Source organism: Aythya fuligula, chromosome 20 (assembly GCF_009819795.1).
Source record: "Aythya fuligula isolate bAytFul2 chromosome 20, bAytFul2.pri, whole genome shotgun sequence".
Lineage (NCBI taxonomy): Eukaryota > Metazoa > Chordata > Aves > Anseriformes > Anatidae > Aythya > Aythya fuligula.
In genome coordinates, this window is record NC_045578.1 from 8,490,693 (window position 1) to 8,518,686 (window position 27,994).

The following is a 27,994-nucleotide window of genomic DNA, read 5'->3' on the forward strand; positions in this document are numbered from 1 at the left end:
ATGACTTCTTTTGTGCAATACCTAAGGAAAAATGCCATTTCACTGCTGGGCTCTAGGGTACCTACACAGGGAAACACCAAGGTGCACTACAGCCCCTGGTTGATCTATTTTACAGCTACAAAGGCAACGTGCTGTCAGGGCACAGTCACTTTCAGGTCCAGCTCACAGTAAGTTACTTAAATCAGGCATCCCAGCCTGTTTCCCTACCTCTTGTTTAAAATCAGCTTTAAGTTCTTTGTGAGGGCAGCAAAGCATGAGGGCACTGTTTTTTTACTGCAAACATTGGACACCAACTCCAGAGCAGATCATGTGGCCAATTAAAATAATTTACTTCAGCTTGGCCCTCTTTGTAAGAGTAAAGCAGCTGTGAGTGTTGAAGAGGCAGGGCTCTGTGATTACTGCTAATTGGGCTGCGTATACTAATCAACATGCCACACTGTACAACAGTAAACACTCACGCTCCGCTATCATAACGTGCAGCTTGTCATAAGGCCACCTTCAGCACTCATCAGCTGGAATGTGCATAAAAGCTGCCCTCACCTTCCTTCAGCTTAGAAACAAATACTGCATAAAGTACAAGTTAGGAACAGAGAAATACTTCCTGCATAAAGAGCAAGTCAGGTAAAAGCCATAGACCCTCCTCGATTCCTATCTGAATGTATAAGATTTAAATAGTTGGTCTGGCTTCCCTCAACACAGCTTTAAAATTTCCTGTGGATTTCCTGATTTACTTGGTGAAAGGGGCTTAAAAGAAGTGACAGCTGTACAGCAGAAGAAAGTTCTCCTATATTCAGGCAGGCATGATACCAATTCAGTACTAAAGAGCAAGTCAAGTTTGGTGACAGTGTTCTGCTTATCTTAACAGACAGCCTGTACCCTTTTACATATTTACACATGAACATCTAAAACTTCACACCAGATTTCAACATTCATTTTATTAACAAAGTGCAAACAGTTTTAAACTATGAGTTGTACAGCACTTACACTGCGGAACACTCACATGAAAATGAATGCCAGTAGTCAGCTGAGACAAGGACAACTATCACATAAATTCATGCTTTTTCACTAACCAGTTATTCAGCTTTCATCATAGCTTCACAAGTAGTTTAGCAGCTCAAAATGCAATGCACAGTGGCAAAAAGTTTGGCAATGTGTTCGGTTGGTCCACAGCACAGTCTGCGGAAAACAACTTCTGTGCCAGCTACTTTACCCCAACTCTCGAGCCACTGCAGCAGTGGCAGTCAGTAGTCTCAGTCAGTTCAGACCGTTTAAAACGAGGACATTCGTGCATTGGCTGTTACTCCAATGACACAAGAGGACAGCCTGAAACAGGGCTCCAGCACATTTTGGACATTTTTTCAGAGCATCTGAAGCTGGCAGAGCCAGCAGGAACGCAACCTTTATAATAAGCCTTTAAAGGTCATTTTGCCCCAGTAACAGGTTTAAGATGACTGCAGAAGAACCACACAATGGTATTGACAGAATGGAGTGCACACAAAACCATCAACAGCCTCGGACTAAGCTCCAGTGAATAAATGCACCTCTTCCCAGGAACACGAGCCAGCGAGTCTTCAGGCCCCGAGCCAGTTCTCTATCTGGTTCAAAGAAAGTCAGCTTTCATTGAAAACCCTTGTTCTGGGACAGTTTCAAGGCTTCAACAAATACAACCTGGTAATTCAAAGTTCTGTGCTGGGTACTGAAACCCCATTTTTTGCATGCTTACATAATCACCAATAACTCAGGTAGTCCTTCCTTAGCAGTGTAATTTTTAAAGGCTGCCCTAAAAATGCAGATCACTGAACAGCCCTGAGGAGCCAAGTTAGCCACACAGACCAGGAGCTCACCTGTCTGCTCTGCCTCTCCTGGGGGCAGGCTGTGGTGCATTAGGCTGCACAAACACCCTTCTGTCTACCTGAAGGAAGATGAACATTTCCTCTAATCTCTGCAGCTCGAGGGGCAGTACAGGAAAGGTGCATCCCCAGGGATCCGGTCACCTCAGGAGCTAGCTAAGGCAAACAGTTAGAATTACCTGGTGTTGTCTTCTCCATTAACAAAGCTGAGATCATCAGGACCGACTTGATCACCCTCTGGGAACGCTGAGCACCGCTCTGAGGCTGAAAACAAACAAAAAAAAAAACTTTACCAGGCAAGCAATCAGAACAGAGAGAGTTAATGTTCCATCACTTGCAAGTGCTGTTCCGTTGTACTTCATCCCTAACATACTGGTACACGATGTGATCGACACTGCTAGGACTGCCATAGGGTTTTAAATTAAAGATAACTTTAGTCAAGCACAGATACGAGCGAAGTTTTTATTATTCCGATGAGTTGCAAAGATTTAATGCCTGCTGCAGACACACAGCAAAGCTGTAAACTAATTACTGGGCTGAGTCGTTAGGCCATCCTGCTAATGCACAGTGAGGTGCTTATTCAGGCCCAAATCAGCTCCAACCAGCATCAGATGTCACCTTACAGGTTTTCATTTGATCAGAAGGTTAAAGCTTTTCAGAAATATATGAAATGAGTTTTTAAAATTACACTGAAGTGCTCAAAGCACACTCCTGCCAATTAAGATGCAAATCCACGTCTCAGGCAGTGGTTACCTCCCTGAAGGTAGCCTACTTACGGTGCCAGTGCTGGTGCACAGGGAGTTCCAATTCAGAAGAACTGAAGCTATGGGTTTTCCAACACTTCCCCTGTGAGATTCACCTAAACTGACTTCTCAAGGCTAGTGAGAGTTCCCCTCTTCTGTTTTGATCTGCTTTTAATTAGGATCCCAGGAGAGGAGTTCCAAATCTTATTGGCTCTTACTCATGCTTTAATACCTCTACGGCACCATCACCACCCCTGCTTCAGCAGCAGCGCTGAGGCAGACTCACAAGACGCGAACACGACCAGTTCTACCTTCACTGGAGGACTGCACAGAAAAGGCATGGTTAAACCCCTCCGACGTAGAGGTGGCATCCTCCTGCTCTTCGTTTTCTGTGTCACATTCAATGTCACTATCACTGCTCATTCCTGGCAGGAGGTGAAGGACATGCTTCTGACATGCCCCACCTACAAAAAAAATAAACAAACAAAAGCAAAAGTGGTGGCAGTAAGATCTCTGTAGCTACAGCATTAAACTTTCTTCACATGTTAGAGTTATCAATATCAAATACCAAGAGCTGGCAGGAGAACAAGGGCGAAAGAGCATCTTTTGAGCTAATGTATTTACCAAGGCACTAAGGAATTTGACAAAACAGCGGGGACCAGCTTTGAAAACATCCTAATTGTGCAGCGCAGCTTAGCTTGAGAGGAGCAGTTCCAGCAAGCCACCAGCTGAGTGCAGACTCAGGTTCCTTCCTGTTCAGCTGCACTCTCTGCCAGCTGCTCTGTCTACCTCTGCAAGTAGGACAGAAAATACAGGTGGATTCTTTAACAGTTAAGGGATAGTGTGACCCTCTACACAGATACATCTACCACATCCTTCAAGCGGCAATACTCTATGTAATCTATTGAAGTCTCGCACACAAAACTATGCCTTTCCTTCAAAAAGGAACCAGAGCTATTGATGATATTCAAGGTGGCTTCTTTTGTTTTGCCAGAACTCAGGAGTGCACTGGTATCAAAATCCTCCCTTTTATACTGTTCTGTAGCTGACCAAAAGGGTTTGTTCTGCTCTTTTACTTCTCCAGAGTTGATAGTCATTGCTAAGAGAAAGCAAGTAGTTAAGTGAGATGCCAACTCTACTGTAGTTTTTCCTCCAAAAGGAAAAAAAATAGTAATATTTGTTTCCTGGGGTTTTTAACAATGAAGTATTTTAGTTCTTAAAACATTTTCCTATTAGACTCTCTGCTATAATAGGAGAACTGCGGGAGCACATCACGATCACGCTGCAGTGACTAAGAGCAGAAATTCAGTTTTGTCACTGAGAGACCTTCTGTAAATGCCAACTCCTACACAATATTGCACACTGCAGATAGAGATGGATGCTGGCACCTTAATATAGGCTTTGCGCTACAATTCAGTCATTGAAATTCAAATTAGTGCAGGGGTGGAAGGCAGGAGAGTTTTAGCAAGATAAGAAAAAAAACTCTTCTACGTGGACTTTCAAAAAGAAAGGCAATAATATTTTTTTCCAGCATGGAAAGGATGCAGGAAGGGAGGGGGAAAAGTTTCCTCTAAGTCTCTAAGGAAACTGGCTTACGTACCACAACACCCAATACAAACGAAACACTGGAGGGATTCTAGTGTGATGTGGAGGTAGTTACCACTGTGGCTTGTTCCTGAAAGCTTAACTTAACAGTCAAGGTCACTGACTATTAGTTTAATTAGATAAGAAATTATCTACATGGCCACAAAAACAAACAGCAAAGCAAAAGACCCAGAGGCATATCAAGAGGTAGAAAAAACAAGCAGTAGTCCAGAGACATAGGTGGCACCTTGTAACCTCATCTGCTAGCTCTCCACGTTCCTGTTGTACCATAACATCACTATTACTCCACAGAGAGCAGTGGCACGGAGATGTTCCTTCCTCATTTAGATTTATACAACAGCTGCCAAACGTTATAGCGAAGTTCAACACCCATAGACACAGGTGATTTTTTCTCCCCTTCAAGCTATTTCCATTACAGAAATGAACAACCACAGACTGGACGAGGGACAACGCTGCATTTGCCCTGTACAACATCCAATTTACCTTCTTCTGGCCCCGCTGAAGCGCCTTCAGAAAGCACGCCCTGCAGTTCACCAGTTTCAGCGTTGTTTTCCAGACTACCTGACTGTGTTCCCTCAGTGCGATATCCTTTAGAGTTTGACCTTGGGAAAGGATTTAGGAGAAACACAGAAACATACATTAGAAATTCAGCTTTAATCCAGCTAAGGAAACAGCTCCTTTTAGTGCATCATCTAGTTTTACTCCTTGTTTCAAGCCATTTCCACTTAAACTTCCAGCTTTAACTAATTTAGAAGTATTTAAAATCTGAAAACCTAAACCCCAGAGTTTGTATTTTCAAAATAATTGTAATCTTTAGTACTTTTAGAAAATGCACTTAACCCTCTGAGATGTGTTACTGAACTATTATGAAACTACTGAAAAACAGAGTCCCAGTGAAGAGTGTTCTCTTAAATGAGGAAACCCAAAGTAGCAACCCTCAGTTAGATGATATTTTGGAACGAATTGTGGGAAAAAAGCCTTTCAAATGAAAGTAGCAGACTACCTTAGCGGACAATTAAGAAAGAAAAGATGACCTATACTCTAGTTATAAAACAAAAAACTGATCTCCATAGGGAACAGCAGCAACCAAGTAAACTTCAAAGTAATTTCACTTCCATGTTCCAAGCACTTGGGATAGTGGATTGGCATTTTTTCTAGATCAGAAAAAGGAAGAAAGAAAGAGACAAGGAAAGGGAGGGGAAAAAAAAAGTCCTTACCCTAGAGCAATGAGAGCACCAGCTTTTCTGGTCTTCTCTACAGCAGTTAAGCCATTTAAGCCAGAAACTCCCACATCAGAATCTGAAACTTCACAAGGTCTTTCCTCTGCCTTAGGCAGAGCCTCAGCAGCATTACTGCTGGCCAGGGGCCTGGGACAGTGGTGCCGACTGCTTGACTTTGAACTCCCTAGGCCACCTGAGAAAAGAGGGAGAGAAGCTCAAAGCACATCCACTTTTGTTTTAACTGGATGCTTAACTGTATTTCATTTCAATCACGGAAACGCAGCATAAAACCCAGGAGCAGCAACACTCTACAATTCTTCCAGTCACACACATTGGGATTTTTCTTGAATTCCCTTTAAGTCAAATCACAATTTAAGTTTGTTCAGTATTTTGTCATCTATGGTTTTCGCTGTAAAGGTAACCCCTGAAATGTCTTCAGAGGGACCAGAAGCAATATCCAACACATACATCTATGCTCTATCAACAAGTCAGCTGTGTGGCACTGTTCCACAGCTGACCACTTATCTAGGGTCTACACAGGTACAGTAACATTTAAAGGATTTGAGAACAGATCCAGCCAAGTCTCAGGCAAACTTCGGTTGCCAATCAAAGGGACTTTTTGAAAAGCTTTTGCACAACACATGCTAAGATGCAATGCACCACACAAGTTCAGATGACTGCTTACCCTCAGAAGTTTGAATGTCTCCCTTTAGCCGAAGGTTGCTTTCCCCGCAGTCCATAGCTCTTCGTAAAGACAGACTCCCTGCTGCTCCAGAGCGAATAGGCTTGGGGGAGTTACTTTTCTTACTCACAGCTGCAAAAACAGTTTACGATGTGACAAAGATTCAATCAAACTGCTACAGTATTCTGCATTCCTGCTTGTTTTAAGTGGTTAACAAGCAATGAGACAAATCGAGTTCAACTCCCTAACCCGCACACGACTCCTTCCACGCCCTTCCTGTCAAAGACGTGGTCTAGAACAAAGCTGAAGTAACTAGGGATAAGGCTGAGCATACACCAGAAATGCCTGCTTGCCTTCCAGTGAGAGATCCTTCAGGAAGCGATCACCCAGATGGCTTCAGCCATCGTACTCCAGCATGGAAGTGTAAAGGATACGGACAGCCAAAACCATCTCTCAGCTCTTACGTTTGAAGCCCAAGGTCACTGAGGACCTCAAATGCTAGACTGGTGTCAGGTTATGGGACTCGCACCATCCGTAACTTCCCAAATTCCCTGTTTCCTGACCGTGTGTCAGTGTGATTCATGGTACAGAAACTCATCTAGGTATAGGAATGGAGTGGCAACTGGAACAGCAAAACACTAAGTTTTACTGTCACCACATCCCATAGAAGTGAATTTAAGCTTCAATGCAAGTCAGAAGATTGCTCCAGTTTTACAGAACAATGTATGCCCATTCTTCTAGTTCTGCTGCATAGTGAAGGGACTTCCTCCTGCCTTAACAGTCTTTGAAAGATGAAGCATTTGCTAAGGAAAGAGGTAGCACTAAAAGCCACACAACACACAAATGCTAGCATTTCCAAAGGTGTGGCTTGATTCTTCTGTGGCTTACTAATGGTGCAATTTAAGGCTCCTAACTAAGATGCAATTCTATCCTCAATGAGCACCAGAGAAGAAATTTTCTGCTCTGTGGAAGTGATGAAATGCAGGCTAGAACTTGGCTGGAGCTGCCAAAGCCCTTTTTTGCAGGTCAGTGTTGAAAGGAACAGAGAAGAACAGGACTATTATACCAGCTCTTCAGTCCACTCAGACATTTGTAATAGATTTCTTACTCGCCTTGGCTCCAAAAAGACGAGCAGTAACTTGAATCAAAACTCAGAATGCTGGAAAATCATCTGTCCCAGGCAACAGGGAAGTGAGAGAAGACTGAACCATCTGTGCCTTTATTAAGGTCATCAGCAACTTGCACAGTCTTTGTGCTGGCACTTGAAAAATTCCACACTGGCTTACACCAGTGACACCTACCAGGATTCAGTGACAGTACCTGAAGAGACAGACACAGGCACCTCTTTGAAAGAGGTCACCTTTCAAAAGGCAAAGTCTCTCCACAAGCATCACGAAACATCAATTCATAGATGATCTAGAGCAGCACTCACCAAGAAACGACCTTCAGCTAGAATCAGTTCAATACTGCATTAAACTTCAGAACTTTCTCACTGTAGGTGTACTACTCATTCGGGACTAAAAATTTTAGATTTTAAATTTATGTATTCTTGAGTATGAATAACTACAAAAAGGTCTATTTCCAGGTGCCTGGATACATAAACCACCTATCCAAGTGACATTTACATCCCTCCCTTCTCTGAGCACTTACAATTCCTTATGTAACAACTGGTAACTGAAGACTTGGTCAGTAGTTCCATTCCTATTTCTTGCAGCTTGCTGCAGCTGTCTGTTCCACAGGCAGCTAAAGCACCTTGCTCAATGGAGAAGAAGTTGGGCTGCCCATCGCATGAGCCAGCGTTGCTGCTTCTTACTTCTGATAGCTGGTTCTTCACATCAGACATCTTGCTTCGTACTTCAGCCATCTGAGTTTTAAGTCTCTTCAGCATCTTCAGGTCAGGCGGCACACGCCACATCGCCTGGTGTCTCCGCTGATCTCGATCTTTTAGAGAATACGATGATGCTTCACCAAGGGGAAAAGTTAAAGAACACAACAGGTAAGTAAAACAGTTCTCAAATAAAAACAGGTATCTATTTTTTTTTTTTAACAGCTACAAGGATTCTACATTCTGCACTACTATAAAACAATGGATACAAACACTTCCTTCTGTACACTATAGCACCATAGTATTTAGGATGCTAGCACTGCATCACTACTGGCACAGCAGATTGCTGTTCTCTCCCTGCCATAGCAGAAGGGCCCAGAACTTGTTCTATGGAGGAATGAAGACCCCGATACTATGACATGAATTCTGACGACAACCCTGTATTGCCAGACAAGCAAGTCTGGTTGCTAGTTAAAACATCAGATTTGTTAAATGTTTTTATAAAATGCGTTAAATACCTGTATAAGATTCTCAAACCACCACCATTTCATGCTAACACACAACTCGAATCTGAAACTAGGGAAGGAATTCCCCTCGGTACCTAACATGACAACATCAGGTCAAAGAGCTAACACCTGAGTATGCCTGTGTGCTGCTTAGCTGGAATTAGATCAACTTTAATGTCTGAGTGCTACAGTCTATAGATATTTCATTGCAAATTCAGCTGGTTCAGAGCTGCAAAGCCAAGTGGCTCTTGGAAACCTTCATTTTAGGAGGTGAAGTTCAGCAAACTCTACACGTAACAGCAGCTTTCTCCTATTTGGATGACTTGAATAAGCTCTGGGAACAGTCAAACCTTAAGGGTACCTCAGCAGAGCAGGTAATTTCAGCTGTGTAACCAGGAGCTTAAGACCAAGAACCCACTCAATACAGCAGCAGAGCTTAATCTTGCTCAAGTACTACAGCCCAAAACGCAGTGCCTCCTCTTAAAGTCCTTTTGTCTAGGCCTTTTCCAGGCAAAGCAGAGCTCAGACACACAGCCCACACGCTGCCTCCTCTTTTGTACTTGTGGAATTGACCTCCATTTTTGGAGATGGATTACCATCAGTAATAACCACAGGTGCCAGAGCTGCCAGGTATCTTGCTTTTGCTGCACATGAACTTAATTGCTGTTTTCAGATGAAGGGTCCCACACAAACTGAAAGCACTCTTATCATAATCTTCAATTATTTAAATAGCATCACATTACTTCCTCCTGACATTCTGATCCATTTTTCTTCCCTAAGTGCTTACATGGGCTCTTTCTGAGCTGTTGGTTTTTAGTGTTTTCTAGCCAACATTCCTTTGCCCTCTGCTTGCGTTTCCAGCTTTGCTGCTACATACATCTTTCTAGTTCCAAGTGCCTTTTTTTCATATAGAAGTAAATTCCTGGATTTCTTTTCTTGTTAGTACACACTGCGCTCCTGGTACTCTAAACCATCAAATGTACAAATTGTGTGAAGCAAGAGGTGTAACTGCTTTCTGAGCAGATAGCTGTTTTGTGTTATTTTGACTTTCAATGCTAACCTCTTCTACAAAAGGGCCTTTCATTCATCTCCCACAGCAGCTTTCAAAGAAACTGCACGAACTGCATCACTGCTATGTTGCTACACAAACCAGCCAGCCACTTCAGTCACAGCCCCCAAGAACAGACGCGAAGACCCTCCTCGATAGACACTGCTGTTTTCAGTTGAGTCATCTGGCATTCTCAAGCTGAGGTCAACCATTAAGACAAAGAAAACATCAGAGCAGGCAGTAAGATACAGCATACTGATGAGCACAGAGGAGGATGTGAAAGTCTAGCTATCAGTGAGAACTGCCTGTCATTATTCTTCACCCACTCCTCAAACCTGCTTCTAACTCTGGAACTGCATTCTCAGATATTTCCAGGTTGCAATTAGATTATTTGAGACGTGACGTGCAGTTACCTCTGTTCTGTAGAAGAGAGGCAGGTGGACGTGGCTGAAGGCCCCAGAGGTTTTCCATACCATTTCTGTCTTTTAGATCCAACAAGTGGATTAAAATCAAGGGATCAATATCTAGTAAACTGCTACTGGCTGTTGAGCCTAGGACACCTCCTCCCCGCCTTGAAGGTCTTCCACTTGCACTGGTGTAGCCATGGCTGGTACCTACGGAAGAGTTATGGACAAAAAGTATTTCATTTCATCTATTTTATGTATACCTCTTAATAGATTGAAAATGTTAATTAACAAATCAATACAAAGATTATTCTGAAGGCATGCACATAAACTTTATAGCTTTTTCCTCTCTCCCCATTAGCCACTGCAGCATAAATTCCACTTCTGGTGAATGCCACCCCTGATCTGTGGTCATCTCTGCCATAAATACGTATATATTCGACATCTCAGGATCTTGTTAACCTATGGCTCACCTTTCCATTATTACAATTAAAGAACAGAAATAATTAAATAATTATCACAATTAAAATATATTTCTGCTTGACTTGTAAAGATTTTTCACTTCATTCATTCCATGTAGTTTAGGTTTTACAGAGCACTAAAATCCAGGTGAATGTATCACATGTTCAGAGGCCACAGAGACATTAGTTAGAAATTGCTTGGCAATCTAATTTTGATTGAAATGGAAGGGTTTTCAAAGAGGCACAGAGATCTCCCTTCTAACTTACACACCGTTTTTAAATGAGCACATTCAAAAGATTCCCCCCGCCTTTTTTTTTTTTTTTTTTTTAACTGAACCAATGAGACGTTTCTGCCACACTGCAATAATCAGTACAAACTACATGATGCAGCATTTCCAAAAATAGAAATGCCCGCAGAACACACAGCTTGGTGTTGCTTCCAAGAAGAGCAGGGGAAGAAACCCAGCAGCGTTTTGCATAAATGGGAATTCTGAAGGCTGTTTTTCATACCTGACGCTCCAGGAGTAGCAGCAGCTGCTGCATCCTCCATGAGATCTCCTTCTTCCAACTCCATATTATTACTGTATTCCACGTCATTTTCTCCAGACCTCAGGTGATGATTGGGGTGGAAAAGGGAGAATGCAATTAATTATTATCTTCTGGCAGGCCCATTTAAACGTTATGGCACATACCACTGAGAAAAACACGAAGCACTGTAAATAGTATCTTCTGCATCCCCAGCCACACAAATTAAATAAGTAAAAGTGTCAGACATCTAGATTGTAAAATCTCATCCTGCAAACATCTGTATCAGTATGTGTTACAACACGTTTTCGTGTTTTAATGAAGATTTTAGGATTTGGCATCACATCAGCTAAGAAATTTAAATTCTCTAGTTTTAGTTAACTACCTGTCCTTATCATCACTCTCCTACCTCCATGCACACCACGTTCTAATACCAAGCCTCTATCTCATTAGTGTTGATCAGTATAGAAACAGGTTTCTTGGCGTTCTGGGAAAGAACTTTTACAGAGTCAGAGGTAGAAAATGTTACAAAAAATAGAAAGGAGACCAGAAAGAAAAGAACTAGCTGTCTGAAAATTCAATGTGTAAGATTAACTGTACCAGTTCATGTTGTTTCCAGTACAGGAAACATCCCTCAGGTTGCACTGACTCCCACATACACCGTAACAGCAATATATCAAATGAGTCAGTTTCCACTAGAACAGGATGATTACCACTGGGAGACACAGTGATGATCCCAGAGGCACTTTAAGTTACTCACATAGTTTCTTCATCAATATCATTTTCTTCAGTGTTACTAGTTGCAGTCGAACTAGCTGAAGAGCTGCTACCGTCAAGGTGGTTCACCTCATCTTCTCCAGCAAGATCTACATCCAAATCACCATCAGAGAGTTCATGCTAGAAATAACAGAACAAAAAGGAACATCTCACTCACACCTTAATGCATTTACCAAAACACACAAAGAGAAATCCTATCTCCACAGAGGTGTCACACAATCATAGAAAAATTAAGAGGGTTTTGAAAGCAAAAACTAAAAGCTGGTAACAAACAGGAAAGTTGGATTTTTCAGCTGCAGCTGGGAAACCTTCTTGTGGTAGGATCATGTAGCTCTGTTCCAGAACACCTCTGTCATCTCTTACTACCTCTCAAGTTTGTTATCTCCTATTTCCACACAGACACTTACAAATCTAATTTACAACTCAGAAGTTCACTTACGTTTCTACGGCTATCCTAGCATAAAAAGCTACACAGAAAAGCAGGCAGAAGAGAGACAATTCCTACATTAAAGTCTTCATGCTGGATCTTCTCTTCATCCTCCTCCTTGCTGTCTCGCGCTAATCCTGGAGCAGCAACATTCTCAAGTAGTACTTCAGTGCTTTGTCCAGACTTCTTTGATCTTGTTTCTGGACTATCATCGTTCTGGGGACTAAGATGGGTGTCTGGAGGTGAAATGCCTCGTGATTTCTGAGTCCGGGAAAGTTCAATCGCAAGCCTCTTAAATAATAGAAGAATACACAAAAGTGCACATAGAAGACTACAATGGAGCAGCATCATCAAGTTATTTTGTTGACTTGCATATATCATATTTTAATAATGACAATATCAAAGCACCAATAGCTACCCAAGTACACAAAATCATCCAATGTGAACTTTGTAACCTAAACCAGTTCATTGATGGTCAATAAAAGGTGATTTTACAGCAATAAATATCCCACTTACTTCTTTGAGATTATTTATTTGTTGGATATAACTTGTCTGAGCTGCTTCCAACTGAGCAATATACCAGTGTTGATCCCGACACTTTTGGAAAAAGGTTGGTGAGCGCACCTGAAACCTTCAAAACAACATTTGTCAGAAAACTGAAACTTTTCCAAGTCTGAAAAGCCATGCATAAGTCCATCAGGCAAGCTGGAATCTAGTCTGTTTGGTGTATTTCATCACAACATGTACTTCTGTACTCAGTATCCTGAATGCACTGACTGGAAACAGGATGCATTTTGTAGCTGAAGCAGTTACAGAAGAGGTAGCTATCTTCACAAGCCAAACAATCAGAATTAACATTATACAAAGCATTTAACAGTAGCAAGAGTAGGACTTTGCAGATGCATCTGAAGTAGGCAAAGCTTCTATATTTGTCACGACATTGCTGTTTCTATTGGCAGCATTAGTTGCCTTACATTACAGGCTTCCTTCATGCCCAAAGTTCTCCCATGCTCACTACACTCCAAGGGAAAGAATATACCTTTTTCTTCTGAGTTACCTACAGATGTCCAACCAAGGCATATTAAAGTCAAGGACAGCTACTTCTCAAATGAATATTTGAACTTTTCTCAACTCCCTTAAGCTTTAAAGGAACAAGTTTGCTAATGACAGTGAAATCTATTCATGACAAAACATGTCAGTTATTTTAAATTCAACTACTTAATCGTTTCCTACTACAGAAGTATGATACTTTATGAAATAATAGCAGAAAAAACTACACTAAGTTGTCGTTCATACCTTAGGATCACAGTGTCATTCTGTCTGTTCAGATAGCCTTCATTAGCTAGCAAGTCTAGACGAAAGAATCTGTTGTAACCCCAGCATTCTCCAACTTCAAAATCAGAAGCAAACTCTCTAATTATGTTTTTAGTGGGATCATTGGTGGACTGGTGAACCATTTCTACACGGTACTCGTACCTGCACAGAGGAAGATCACAGATTAGTAATACCAAAGCAAAGAGACATCAGAATAGCTGAATGTGTCAAGTTTAAGAGAACTGCACTTCCTGGGAAGTTGGCACGTCCAGCTGAAAAGGTGACTCGGTTGTAAAATGTTATTGAAAATTTACATAAACACTACTGGGGAAGGAAGGTAGTAGAAGGGAACAGTCCGTCAGACCAACTCTAAGTCTGTGACTAAATACCAGGAGACACATACTCTCCTCTGTTGCTTAGCCAGCTTGTTTTCTATCTTAATTAAGGCACTGAGTAGCATCTTGAAAATACTACAGGCACGATTCAAAGCTCAGACAACATGAATCTCACTTTCAATGCTGACTGCATCAGTCCCTAGCAACACTACAGGACTTCAGGTCATTCTTTTCCAACCTCTCCAGATGCTCTGCCAACAGAAGAAGAAACAAACAAAAAACACAAACCAACCCAACCAACAAAAAACACACCCAACCACAACAGGGCTGTTCTTACTGCCGGTATGCTTACTTGGAAGTCTCTGGCAGTCCAGCTGACAGCTCCAAGAACACAGACAGGTAGTAGCCCCGTACCACTCCATTTCCATCCTTGAAAAATAGAAAATTAGGAGAAGATAAATTGGTTAAAAAAAAAGCTAAAGCCAAACAAACCTCACCTGTACACTCCCCACTCTTCAAGGCTCAGAAAACAGTTTCAGAAAACAGCTTCAATCATATTTTCAGCAGTAGGCTACTCTGTATGCTACAGTTCTGCTTTTTTTTCCTTCTGTGACCAAGAGCTCACCCTGCAATCTGAATCAACATAGAGCTTGCATCTAGAAGTGCATACACACTCCAGTATTTGTATCACTGATAAAACTCCAAACAGAGCTTTAGTTACTTTATTAATATTTTACGAGTTCAATTAAGTGGCAGACTGAATAGACAAATATTTGTCAACATACCAAAAAAAAAAAATATATATTAACGTAGCATTGAAAAAGCAGTAAAAAAAGCTCATCAGTTTAGTAGATATCTTGTTTTCCCTCAAGCCCTCAACATGAAAACAGCTCAAGTTAAACATTAGTTCTGAAATGCTTCACGTAAAACTGTATTTCAAAGCCACTTCCTTTTTGAAATGAGAGAATAATACTTTTTTCTTTAAAAAAAAAAAAAACAAACCATGCAACATGAGAAGTTAGGTCAGTTAACAGAGGAACCATATTAGAATCACCAGAAATCAAGAAAAATTATGGCAAAATTTCCATCACACTCACCTCAATCAAGGATGAAGAATGGTTCAACTTCAATCCTCTAGGTTGAAGAAATATTTCAACTTACCACTTGAAAATTAATTTTAATGTCTTTTGACAGCACACCTTACGTAGTCAATCCTGAATTTACAGTGCTCTGAAAACTTACACAGGAGTCCACCTCTGCACTGCTAGAATACAGTTCTGTACCTACGTGACCTTAACAGTTCTCTGAAGATGCCACTCAAATGACTGATAAAAAAAAAAACACCAACTTGTACTCCACCATCAAACTTACGGAGATATTTCTCCAAACATTTCTGCAGTCAGAACTTCCTGGAAGCACTGACCAGAACAGTGGAGTAAAATAGATTACACCTTACAGGTTAACGCTCCAACACTGACAAAGATTGCTTCACAAGTCTGAACACTCAACCCACTGAACGGACGACAGTACAATACGTACATTTTAACATCAGCATTTGAGAACAGTGCACACAGAAAAACAGATTCCCCTTCAACTAATACTCTGTCCTCCTCCCAGCTTCACAAGTAAGTATTGTTCATGAACATGAATCTGTAAATTAATCTAGACTTCAGCTTGTTTTTTGTTGTTCTTTTAATTCAAACTAAGAAATATCTACAAGAAATACTCAAAGACAAGAAGAGTAAAACCATCTATTATAGTTTCCATGGCGTATGACACATTCTAATTGCTTTTACATTAACCAGATTAACTTTAACAAGAATGTTCATGATGGATATCTGGAAGCAGAGAGGGAATACTTCAATGGCTGATGATTAAAACTCTGCAGCCTTAAGTTTTTTTCCATACAGCTCTTTATATACAATATCTCCTCTCTTGAGGAAGAAACTATCTGATATTTCCCTACAGGAGAAGCAAAAGCACACTGCCTAAGAGTTTTAGGCTGGATAACAATTTTAGTTGAAAATGTAACTCACTGGGTAAACTTTTAACCTCCAACAAAGTCCTGACACTTGAAGAGGTGGACTGTAAACAGGATCTGCTCGCTGACGCAACGTACTATTGAGAAAGGAGAAAAAACATTTGCTATAGGGACAAAGCAAAACCCTCCATGAAATAGTAAGCTGCACATACACTTGCACTCTTAACACTGTAGAGCCATCCTTCATGCTGCACAGAGTGTGCCTGCATGAGGCCCATGCAAAATGTGCAGTGCCCTTAAGAATATGTATTCCTTGCAAAGTTATTCAATATTTTGAAAAAAGAAAACTAAGTAGTTTGTCTTTATCATGAAAAACCTTTTATCTATCTGTTTAGCTACGGTTAATTGCTATTCACCTGGTAAATAACGAGATTTTGACTAAATTCATACAGCTTAGTTCATATCTAACAATATTCAGTAAAGATTATTCAGTGTTTTAAAGAATACTACACGTGAGCAGAAGAAACAGAAGAAGCTTCCTGATAGTCACAGAAATTTCTTAAGATACAATCTTACCTGAAGTTTTCCAGTACAAAGGTAGTTGAGTCATAGGCTGGGACCAATTCACTGAGAGGAAAAAATACATTAGAACATGATGAATAACATGACATTAAAAAGTCCAACTTCTGGAATTTTCAGAAGCATTTCATATGATTTAGGTCACTAGCACCACTGAGATTCACCAGGACTACGCTGGGTTATTTCAGCACTTTTGAAGAATCCGTTCATAAGCCATTCTCCCCCGCACCTCTCCATGTGATACTGCACATCAAATCAAGTATTTTACGTTACAAAGAAAAAGCAGCTGAAAGTATTTAAAGATAGTTAAGAGGATTCACCCTTTTACCTGTTATGCCTAGTAATCTGTTAATAAGAGTGAATTTTTAACATAAAATTCCCTGATAGCTCTGGAAGGATGAACCTACTGCATGGCCAGAAATACAAAGCTTAAATGGTTCATGTTTCAGAGCCGTACATACCTTACTGCCACTGGAAAATGAATATTCAGCTTTAAACTCTCCTCAGATAGTACTTCATTTTTTTCAGAATACACTTCAGGACAATAGTTTTGAGATTTCATTTAAAAGTAAGCTAAACTGGTATTTGCTAAAGAACACAAGTGGATTTGAGGGGTTCTTTTAAGGTCTCTCATGCTCACAATTTTATGGAGACAATTTGCAGACAGCTATCCTAAACCCACAGACTTCTTCAGAATCCAGCATTAACAGCACTCTTTTTGCGAAGAAGAATTGTGTTAGGAAGTGATTTTAGCTATATATTCTGAATTAAGGTGACCTGCAGAGGCATCTCATGAGAGCCTTGCAATTATATGCTGAACGACCCCAATAATAAGAGAAAAAGGACAAATCGGTAAGCTAAGTGTCAAAGAAAAAAAGTCTAGTCAGCTGGAACCCACTGTTCGGACTCCTCAGTTGAGACCACAGACTTATGAAATAAGCCCTGCTGGAACAGAAAAGCCTTCTTGAGGCATACGCTACTGAAAGAAATGAAACAGCTTGACATTTTGGGCATATAAACCCAGAGCCCAGCTCAGTCAGAGATAACAGGTTTAACACTGAGAAAATGACAGAACCCCACTACTGCTGCCACAGCTTACAAGGCAGAGAAGCAAGACACCTCTTCACTAGAGGTGGGTATCAAGGAATCTCTCTAGCGACCTGCCCATCAGTCTCTTATCACCCACTCATTCAAATCCACACGTTAAAATATAGTGGTAGTGTCCTGTCCTAGTTTTATAGAAGGCTCACTCACATCAACATACATCTACCTCCCAGAGCCACTAGAACATCCTCTTCCATATAAAAGAGATCTGTCTCATGGGACAATCTTCAGCAATTTGGGAATCCTTTACACAGTAAAATGGGAAAGGGATATTCTTTTCTAAATACTTCTTTAACAAGCAAAACAAACAGTTATAAGACAGCTTTCAAGTTCAAGCTACAACAGAGAGGAAACAATGCTTACCTTGTGAAGTCTGGAGGAACAGGAGTAGTGACAAATGAGGCCATAGGTTTCCGATGAACCTGCTGGAACATCATCAGGATCTCTGAACTTTTGGATATCAACTCACTCTTGCTGCATGATCGTAACTATACAGGGGAAAAAAGGAAAAAAATATCCTTACATCATTAAGACAAAACAGATTTTGATCGCTTGTTTTTAAACACATGAACTTCACGTCTGCAACAGCATCACAAAAGTTTCCCACCATGCAATCTACAATGATGCTTCAAGGGTATTTTGTTGTTGCTTTGTTTATTTCCCTTGAAACTGTCAGCTACTATAGTCATGTGTTTCTCTTAAGTTGTTAAAATGGTATTTTAATTCTGTCTCACTACCAGGCCTGCACAACCCATTTGGGAACTCCTGAATATTGAAGACTGTCAAGATCTACAGTGAAAATTAAAACAATTAGTACGTATTTCACTTAGATTAAAAGAGTATGTATAAAAATGTCTGATTAATACCAAGTCGCACACATTACTGTGCTTATACAACAATAGCAGAGTAAATCAATCTGGAAAAGAAGCTTAATTAGACATTAGGATAATTTGCTCAATATATCACGACACAGCAAGACAAGCTCCTGTGACATTAGACAGTTTCTGTGTTTCAATTATTCTTTACTGTCTTACTGCCAAGCACTGTACTTCTTTTCCCAACCACATTTGAACAAGATGAAGCCTTTATTATCTTAAAGAGATGGCAAAAAATAAAAAAGCATTTCAATCCACTTCATTCAAGGTGGCCTACAGGACCAGTCTAATAATGAAAATGTTTTCAAAATCTCGACAAAGCTAATCTTGCATGTTCCCTGAATAGCCACTACTGAATCTTCTAAACCTATTTGCTAACGGAAGCAAATTACTCTGCTTCTTATTTATGCTTTAAATTCTAGAAGAATACATCTTAGATTTACAGTTCAAACTTTCTGCCAGGCTTAAGTGAGACTGATATGCGCATTTAAAAAGAGCCACATTTTTGCCGTGAGTTCTTCAAATAATCCTATTACTTCCACACACACAGAAAAGTGAAATTCAAAGCCCCTTTTAACAAAAACATATATAATGAATTTAAACTAGCAGTAACCGTTGCCAGATACCTGCATCTTCTCATGGCTCTTTAGCTAGTAAGCTTTTCCTCCTGTTTTGGAGGGAGAAGAGGTTGTATTTCATTAGTGTCAACTTGTTATAATTTGAATGCTTTTTCCACAAAAGAGAAGCTGATCTGCAGATGTGCATACACAGTTTCTCAAAGATTTACAAGGTCTTCATTCGGGTTGCAACATAACTAATTTTTGAACAAGCTATAAACAGAGGGCTCCCAACAAACAGGCAAAAACATGCTGATGCAGGAGTACTCATCCTCCTGGTGTCATCAATTCCTCAACCACAATGTTCCATCATAGGTATGAAATAATTAAATCAAGTGCAAGGAGAACACAGGAATTGCTGATCAGGTTACAAAGCCAGCTTAGCATTCTTACTCAATCAAAAACATGGCAGGAGAACGGAGAATGAATACAGGACAAGGGGCATAATTCACAAAGAAACTTTCCCTACCATCCCCAAAACAAAACATCAAACCCTCCTGAAAGACAATTACTGGATGTGGTAATACTCGAAGGAAAGAGACCCTTCCACTTTCTCATCTCAGAGCAGGTACAAATTGTTCAGGAACAGTACAATCAGGCTCTGCAGAACTTGAGTATTTCATTTACAAAAGCTGAACTTGTGTAGCTAGAAGCAAGGTGAAAAGAGTGATACAAGGTCATGTTGGAGAGAGAAACAGATTTTTCTTTATTCTCCATTTATAGCCACCACGATTCATATGCTGTTGGCAGAGTCAAAGCTAACAGAACCTACCCACATGGCCTAAATGCTGTTACACCTTAAACAAATGCGTAATTGTGGATTTTGTAATTGTCAGTAATCCCTGTAGTAGCTTTTCAAACAACAGAAGATAACACATTTCATTATTTCTAGAAGGCACACTTGTTTTTAAAAAGAAAATGTGCAACCTAAGGCCACTGTAATGAAAAGATACCATGAAGATACAGGTCTAGCCATCAATTAATAGTTTAAAAATAGGAAAAAAAGGTCAACTGAGAAATTATCTATGCAACACATTTCAGCTTTTTTTCATAATCACCTGATGTTCTACTTCTTGAAGGAGGGATTCCAGAAGTTCAGTTTCTTGGGTAAGAGATGTCTTTTGACCTGTTTAAAGAAAGGAAGACCTGGTTAAAGACGAGATGACACAGTCGCTAGATTTTCAGAAATTTAGTTTTTTTTTTCCCACCCTTGTCTGGAAGCAGCCCCAAAACCTAATAAGGTAAAGAATTTCTAAATATACCAAGGTTGATTGAGAAAGCATTTTAAAAGCAAGCCTACGTTTTTAATTAGAGCTGTAGTGATGAACTCACTTGAGGTTAGGACAGTAATGAAACATTTTTGTGTCCCAGAAATTATAGGTTTGTTGTTTTGGAACGCTTCTTTAGACAAAAAAAAAAAGGCAGGTTTGACTTCACTAGATTTACACTCCTTCAGAAATCCGTTTTATATTAGCTGACACTTTTCTCTTAAAGTCCACTGTTTCTCTGGACTTCAATAGTAAGTGTTTTCTTCATAAAAAAATGAACAAACAATGTTTAAATGTGTTTGTAGATTTCAACTGTCATGAAAACCTTGACAAGAAAGAATAAATGCCACATTTGTCTGTTTTCCTATTGTGGGAACCTACTTTGTCACCATGATATATTCGGTGTCTGAAGAGTGGCTGCTAGTCCTTAGAAAAAAAGGTGTTACACACACACAAAATGTTAATCTGTAGGTAAAAATAACTAAAACATTCTGCCAAGGTTTTAAGACTGATCTTCAATCACTACACCTTAAAATAAACCTTGCAACTTGTTACTATATTCAATTTAGGCACAGAATACGTACAAATCCTGGATTTAACTTAAAGCAAGCATTTTAAAGAACTGTCATTTTGAAGAGGATCCTAAAATACAGCTAAAGCACATTGATTATGTTTTATTTTTAAATGGAAATGAACTGTAAGAATAAAAGCAAGCATTATCAAAGCTAAAGACATTTTGCAAGCATGAAAAATTTTAGAACAGAACAAAACCAGGGTATGTTTACCAACTTATTGCTGCAACAGATTAACTACAACATTAAATAAGAGATTTGCTGTAGGGAGTTTTCTGTCAGCAGTTTCCTTGCTTAACACCATAAAATGTGTAAGGAGTCATACTCCTGGGTAAGAAAGTTTCTCAATAGATCTATACATTATGAATCTATTGTTCCCATTAGTAATACATCAGGCAAATACTCACCCATTAGTGTTATAAGCTTATTCTTCAGCTGAGTGTCTAACCGGGCAATCATCATCTCTACCGCATTTCTTATTTCCCGAACTCGTTCATCCTTCGCACTGCGCACAGCCTCCACATTCCTCTCCTAAAAGAGGGTTCAGAAAAAAACATGCACAAAAAGAAAGTTGTCACACTTTAGCACGTTTCACTCATTTGCACGTCAACTCCACTCTTCCAGACCCCAGAGTTATCCAAAAAGGCTGTTTAGAGCCCCCTCCATCCCTATTTTTCTAGGAAGAAAACCAAAAATCTTGATCTTACTGGAGTGAAATTTGCATATTTAATTTGCATGAATAAGAAAATAGGAATGTGTTTTTAGATAAGCTGTACTATAGACTATTCCTGTTGCCAATCTAAGTACTTCATTATTATGTTGTGAATATCCTTTGACTTTTATTGAATATTTAAGTGTGCCCTCTGGTGGGTGACCAAAGGTTAACAACGAACCAGCAATATTTTCCCATTACAGAGATTTATCCTATAGGAAGCCTTTATACCAATATCTGTGAATACAAGTACCTGTTTCTCTTCTGTAACTTGAGCAGCTTAGCAAAGTTACTTTTTTGGAAAAAAGAATAATTTGATTTACAAAATCAAATTTACTTACTGCGTGGTCCTTGTGAAAATAAAGTAAGTGTCACAGCTTTCAGTGGGTCCTTCCTAGAATGCAGAGAACTGCACTGCTTTGTTGGAATTGCCACTGAAACTGCCATGGCTGAACATGTCAGGTGTTTGGATTTCTAGCACACTTATCACTATGTGGAAGAAAAAGTGGGGTACATAAACTTCAGGTCTCTAACTAGTGACCATACTGCAGGCTCAAATATACTTGTATTTTTTTCTCCCAAAGAAAGGAAAATAAGCTGTACTCGAACAAAGCATTTTTGTACTTGCTTAGCACAGCAGTCTGCACTCTTTGTATATTTGTAAACATTTAACTTTCAAAGAACTGCACAAGTCTAGCTTTTAAATAGCATACATCAAAAATTGCCTGCTAGCTAACTCATATCTTTTTCCGTCTGGCAGCAACAAAAACAACAGGGATAATGTTTGTCCTTCCCCAGTTTATAAAAAGAAAGTAACTAAAAAGTGGAAGTGTCTGCCTGTGGGATCACCTGATTACGTTCAGAGTACAAGAGCACACAGGTACTGAAAACATCCACGAATATGTGAAATGGTACACTACTTCCATTTCCTGCTTCATGGTTATCCTTTGACAACGGCATACTGCTGGAAAACTTAATGTTATCTTGAATCAATTTCTTACCACTTCTTGCACTAAACTGATCAGTTCCATGAGTCTTCTCCTAAGCTTTGCCACTTCTTCGTTTACTTTTGTGACATGTTGTTCGTATATTTCTGCCAGTGGCTTAAAAGTATGTCCTCCATGCTGTAAAAAAATAAATAAATAGATAAATAAATAAATGGCAGGGAATGGGGGAAATAGAACATGCCATTTTAATTTTATTCCAGTCCTATTAAATTACTGAAAGAGAGGGGAAGAAAGCCTCCTGGTGTATCACTCATTTTGGAAAGGTTCCAAAGCAGATTGCATGTAGGAAGTCTGTCTTTCACTTCCCTTCATAAGAAGTCATGAATTTGACTTTCACAACAACAAAGCTTCCTGTCAAGAATTATTTGGAGTCTCAATGGTCCTCCAAAAATAACCTGATTTATTTATTGTATGATATTAACAAATCAAAGATAGAAGAGTTATTACTATTATTATTAAAACACCCTCCCCAAACAAAGGCAGCACACCGTTTAAGCAACATTCGATCACTTATATTCCAATGCATGACAGCAGTTTCCCCTTGAGATATTCAACTGAAGGGATAATAAAGTGTGGTGAATCGTGCTACCAATGAACCTTTGCATATATTACAGATCATAGCCCAGAACATTTAAATTACAGGTTATCTGAGAAAGACTTCCTTTGCCCGTAAAATTTTTCACCACCATCTATGGTTTGTCCAAGACATCATGAATTTAGTAACAGAGAAGGTAATTTTGATTTTTCAGCAAAAATTAAAACTTACTTCTATTATCAGAAACAGAAGGTACTTCTTTGCAAAACCAATCTTTGTAATAATTATAAATGCATATATAACTATAGTTTTTGCACAGTAATTCAATGCCACACTGCCAGTTTCATAGCTTTTCTGTTTCTTCAAACATACCATGTGCAACATCTAAGTAAGCTTCTTCTTACCATTCCTCCCCAAAGTGCACACTGATGGCAGATACACTTCTTACAGGTCCAGCAGAATACACTAAGCTTTTCGTGATGATTTTCACACCTCAAATAAAAAATAAACACATAAGCAGCAGCAAACACCTGTTAATTTTCTGCAAACTCAGTTTAATATTTTCATTTGTTTTGCTACCCAGACACTCAGAGTGAAACACAGAACTCCAGTAAAGCATAAATCATCAGCGTAGTTTTGCAACAAGAATAGTTGGCGAAAATAAATGTTGTTTTTAGTGTTCTCCCAGGAAGTATTTCATAAAGAGAAAGTACATTAATAAAATCTGATTTATACTCAGCACGCAGAGGTTATCATCACTGAATCAAGCTCTGAATTCTAGAAGTTAATCCTTCACATTATTAAAATTTCAATCATATGCAACATAAAGTAACCACAGAACAATGGTTTATAAGCTTTTTCAAACTGATCTCTGTCATTTCTTAAAATTTCAGGAATAGCATCAATCAGCAAGCCAAGCACAGACCAGGCAAACCTCCAACACATGCCTCTCCCTTCCTCCTCCACTAGGTTTCAGGAACTTGGGCAAGGAGGAGGTATGGAACACGTAATTAGTCCCTATCCATTTTTCAGTGATTCTCCTCACATTTCTTTCCTCCAAATCTCCGGACTATTATATATATATTTAATATTTATATATATATGTTTTTATATGAGTATAAATCTTAAACACAAAAGTAGTTTTCTAGACAAATAAAGTTAGGAACCCTTCTCATTGCTATTAATTATGAAAGAAATGAACTCCAACTTTTAGACAATTAGAAACAGCACTGCTTTGTCTGTTAAGCAACAGCACAATTCAGTTTTTAAGTAAGAAAAAATATGTTTGTTCCCCTGACTTTAAAATGAGCTGAAATTAAAAGTCCACTCATGTAAAGTGAAATGCAAAACCCTTCATGTGAAGAATGCTCCATTTACTTGTCTTTTTCATTTTCCTCATGCTTTGTCAGATTACACAGTTGAAGTGTGTCAAGCTGTTGTGTGACCTCTTCTGCCCAACGACAGTTTACAAGCTCTCGTAGCTGCAACGGGGCTCTGCAAGAAGCATTGCAAGAGTTACAGTGAGAATTCAGCTCCAGGAACTAAAAGAGCAGCATCGAAATTAAACCAGTTCATCAATTCTACAGTACTGGAAAAGCCATGGGCAAAATGCTGAAGCTATACTATTTATTTCAGAGGAAAAAAAAATAAATTAGAAATGTAACATTTTAAGTTGATTTGTTCATATTGGGGGAAGAAAACCAAACCACCCCATAACTACGTATAGAACAGCTACATGAGGAAATCAAGAACTACGTTAAGATTTGGTAATAGACTCCTGGATAACACTGGGCAAATCATTTCATTTCTCATGCTTCTTCAATCCCTCCCATTATTCAGCCATCCCTAGAGGAGTGCTTCAACTATCCCCCTTGTAAAACGCAGACATACTTACCTCCTTACAGGCACTTAGAACGAATGATAAAATAATTTAAAAGTTGAATATGAAGTTTTTCAGAAATGGTTGGTTGTTTTTATAAATACCTCCCCTCCCTTAGAGGCAAATACATCCTACTTCCCCTTCCTTGGGGCAAAACACACCCCACCTCCCATACTTCAGTTTATCAAGAACGAGAATTGCTAGGTACTCAGGCACCAGAAGCACTAAGGTGTGCCATGGGGCAGGGGTGGGTTGCGTTGCACTGAAAACAAAAACAAAACCTGCACACACTGAGGAGGTACCTCTCTGAGGATTTGCAACACAAAAGGTAAATCTCACAAATTACAGGTATAAAATAAAAATATGTTTCAGGCCGAACACTGGAATTTCTGGTCTCTTATTCTTGCAAGATGAACATTAAAAGTTCTAAGGGGAACACCACCTAGTTACTCTTATTATATGGCAATAGAAGACTGCAAAGTAACAGGGTAAGAATGAAATCTTGCTTAGCTTATCACACAACTGCACCATACATTAGAATAAGTAATATATCAGGTAAATTTTTATTGCTACAGCCAGCAGGTCTCAAAAACCACACTTAAACAATTTATGCAAACTGCATTGAAAAAAGACCCCTCATAACTAACTGGCTGACGCACCCAATTCCTGATAATTTATTCCTTGTATTAAAAATACCTTACCTACAATGAGGGCACTGAGCTCTTTGTTCAGTCAGCCAACGCTATGAAGGGAAAAAAAATAATTGAAAGAAAGCACCAGAAAAGAACTGCTAACAAGTACATTCTATTGTTATTTAGGAGCTACTCCCCTTTGTTACCTTTTATGCAGTAATACAGCTTTTATTTAGCCTTCCTGCATTTTTCCATTTTTAGAGATTTGTAATTTAACTGTTCAACCACTTAGTTACCGAAGAAGCAGCTATTTGTATCTTAGTAACACCACCACCACCGTTCTTTAGTTGTCAAAACCACTCCAGTTAAAACTAAAAACGGAATTTTGAGGTACCCAATATTCCCTTAGAAACCACGTATCTGGTGCAGATTTCCATAGCTACAGACTAAAGAGCATATTGCAAGAAAAGAAAGCAAAAGACACAGCATGGATATTTTTCTGACTCTGAAGTCTTTGAGATAACTTATTACTTCTTCTTGAGCTATTTATACACAAGTTAGACACCTGCAGTTCAAATCCGCAAGGACTCTTTGACTAACTCTCTTCCAGAAAGTTCTATGCAAAGACAAGGAGCTGCGGGAAGAACTTTACATCAGGCCACTACAGCTTACAGATGTAAAAGATCAGCAGCTGAGAGGCTCATCCTCTGGCAGCTCACTGCTACATTTAAAGATTCTCATGAAGAATCTCTCACCACCCAGCAACAGCACGCCACCTAACATCCTTAACGTGCTGCACGAATCCTCCACCGACAGCTCTTGGCAGAGCTTTCAGAGAGAACGATGATTGCCTGTTGTGATTCCTGAAGTACTGGTCGAGGTCTGAGAACCCCAGCTGAACCCTCTCGCACTACGTTAGCACAGCACAACGCCTGGACTCAGAACTGAAGCATCACACGTTAGTAATGTCACCATAATAAATGCATTCAGGTGCTTCGGGTGCTGCTTCAGCCCACTGGACGTTCCATATTGACAGATGCAGTCATTGTTTGATTCCTGTCCCAACTCTGTCTTCCATACAGACGTCACTGACTTTCAAAATACGTTGAAGAAAGGGTCATCGGGTACCTGTTTCTTAAGAGCAACTCTTCCAGACAGTCCCTATAATTAGCACTACTGAAGGCAAAGCACAGCCTGCCTAGTTTTTCCTCAGCGTTGTAAGAGATTTTGAAAGGAAAACCAGAGAGCACACAGCAGGAAAAAGGAATCCTCAGAACCCCACAAAAAGAAGCAAGGAAGAAGGCAGAATGTGTTTGTGAGATCACAGTATTTTCTAAGCTCAAATGTTTGCAAAAGTAAGCCATAATAAGCAAACTCACCCGAATACAACTGAAACAGCACAGCTTGGAGCAATGAGGACACAGTCGTGCATCACGCAATTTCTCCATACAAATAAAACATCGGAATACTTCAGCAATACTCTGGAAAAGGATAGATTATTGCTATTGTTAAGCCACACACTTCTGACATATGAGAGATGCATTTTTCAGGCAGAATGCCGGGTTGAACAGGTGCAATCCCATTCCAAACAGCAACGGGCAGTGCATCTCAAAGCAAGATACTGGGTCAAACACCACGGCTCTCCTCCCCACCTCTTCTTACATCCCACCAGCCCTTAGCACCCATTTTGGGTCACGGTTCCTTAAGGAATACATTTTCTTGTTTGATTTCCCTTTTTCCAAGGGGGAATTTCTGCAGCCAAGAGCTATTATTCCTCCTTGTGCTCGCACAGCATTGAACAGTTGCCAGAAACAACTGCACGGTCCCCACGGATTCAAAAACCTAGGAGCTCCAACACACTAACATTAAGCTAATTGAGAAGCACGTTCAGCACATGTATGATACAGAGCGCTGATGTGAAAGCTTGCCTCAGACAGAGCGTTTTATTGACTAATAGGATTCACATCCTTTTAACATCTCCCATTCCCACCACGGTTTCTCTGCCCCCTCCACGTCCCCCCGACCACCCCCGCTCAGCAGGGCTCAATTTAACGCACGGTTTCTCCGCACCCCCGGCAGAGAAGCCATTTGCCCGGCCCCACCTTGCCCGGCCCCAAGCAGCAAGGTTATTCCCGGGACCGAGCAGCTCCCACCCTACACACCAGGCACCGGCCCCCCTCCAGCTTCAACCCTCCAGGAGCCCCCCCCAGCCCCCAGGCGCCCCGCAGGAGGCCGGGCCCTCCTCTAACGGCCGCAGGGCCCAGGAGGAGCACGGCAGGGCCAGACCGTGCCGGGCCCGTCCCGGGGGGGCCGCTCACCTCCACGCTCTGCTCGTCCATGGCCGCGGCCCCCCCGGCCCCGGCCCGGCCCCGGTGCGCTCCGGTGGCGCCGGGCCGCGGCCGCGGGGAGGGAGGGAGGGAGGGGGAAAGGGGGCGGGGCTTAAGCACTGCGCGCGCGCGCCCTGAGTGGGCGGGGCTAAGGGCGAATGTTGGCGCGCGCGGGGTGGCGGGG

General features: G+C 40.4%; 1 protein-coding gene across 2 annotated transcripts; it reads right to left on the reverse strand.

The window, feature by feature from the left end:
• Positions 1-909: 909 nt before the first annotated feature.
• Positions 910-27,875, reverse strand: TRIM37 (tripartite motif containing 37). Of its 2 annotated transcripts, XM_032201061.1 has the most exons (25): positions 27,802-27,875; positions 26,863-26,964; positions 25,553-25,593; positions 24,350-24,466; positions 23,377-23,464; positions 22,432-22,554; positions 21,126-21,249; positions 19,937-20,004; positions 17,750-17,874; positions 16,280-16,330; positions 15,759-15,840; positions 14,075-14,151; positions 13,370-13,549; positions 12,590-12,704; positions 12,152-12,364; positions 11,630-11,766; positions 10,855-10,952; positions 9,893-10,093; positions 7,751-8,062; positions 6,104-6,232; positions 5,416-5,611; positions 4,682-4,800; positions 2,905-3,057; positions 2,030-2,114; positions 910-1,595 (listed from the first exon to the last, which is right to left on the reverse strand). In XM_032201061.1, exons 1-25 carry the CDS (start codon positions 27,820-27,822, stop codon positions 1,592-1,594), a joined length of 2,961 nt encoding a protein of 986 aa, XP_032056952.1. In that variant the 5' UTR covers positions 27,823-27,875; the 3' UTR covers positions 910-1,591. The 2 variants fall into 2 exon arrangements, with proteins under 2 accessions (XP_032056952.1, XP_032056953.1); XM_032201062.1 differs by lacking the exon at positions 910-1,595 and having other exon boundaries at positions 2,026-2,114.
• Positions 27,876-27,994: the final 119 nt, after the last annotated feature.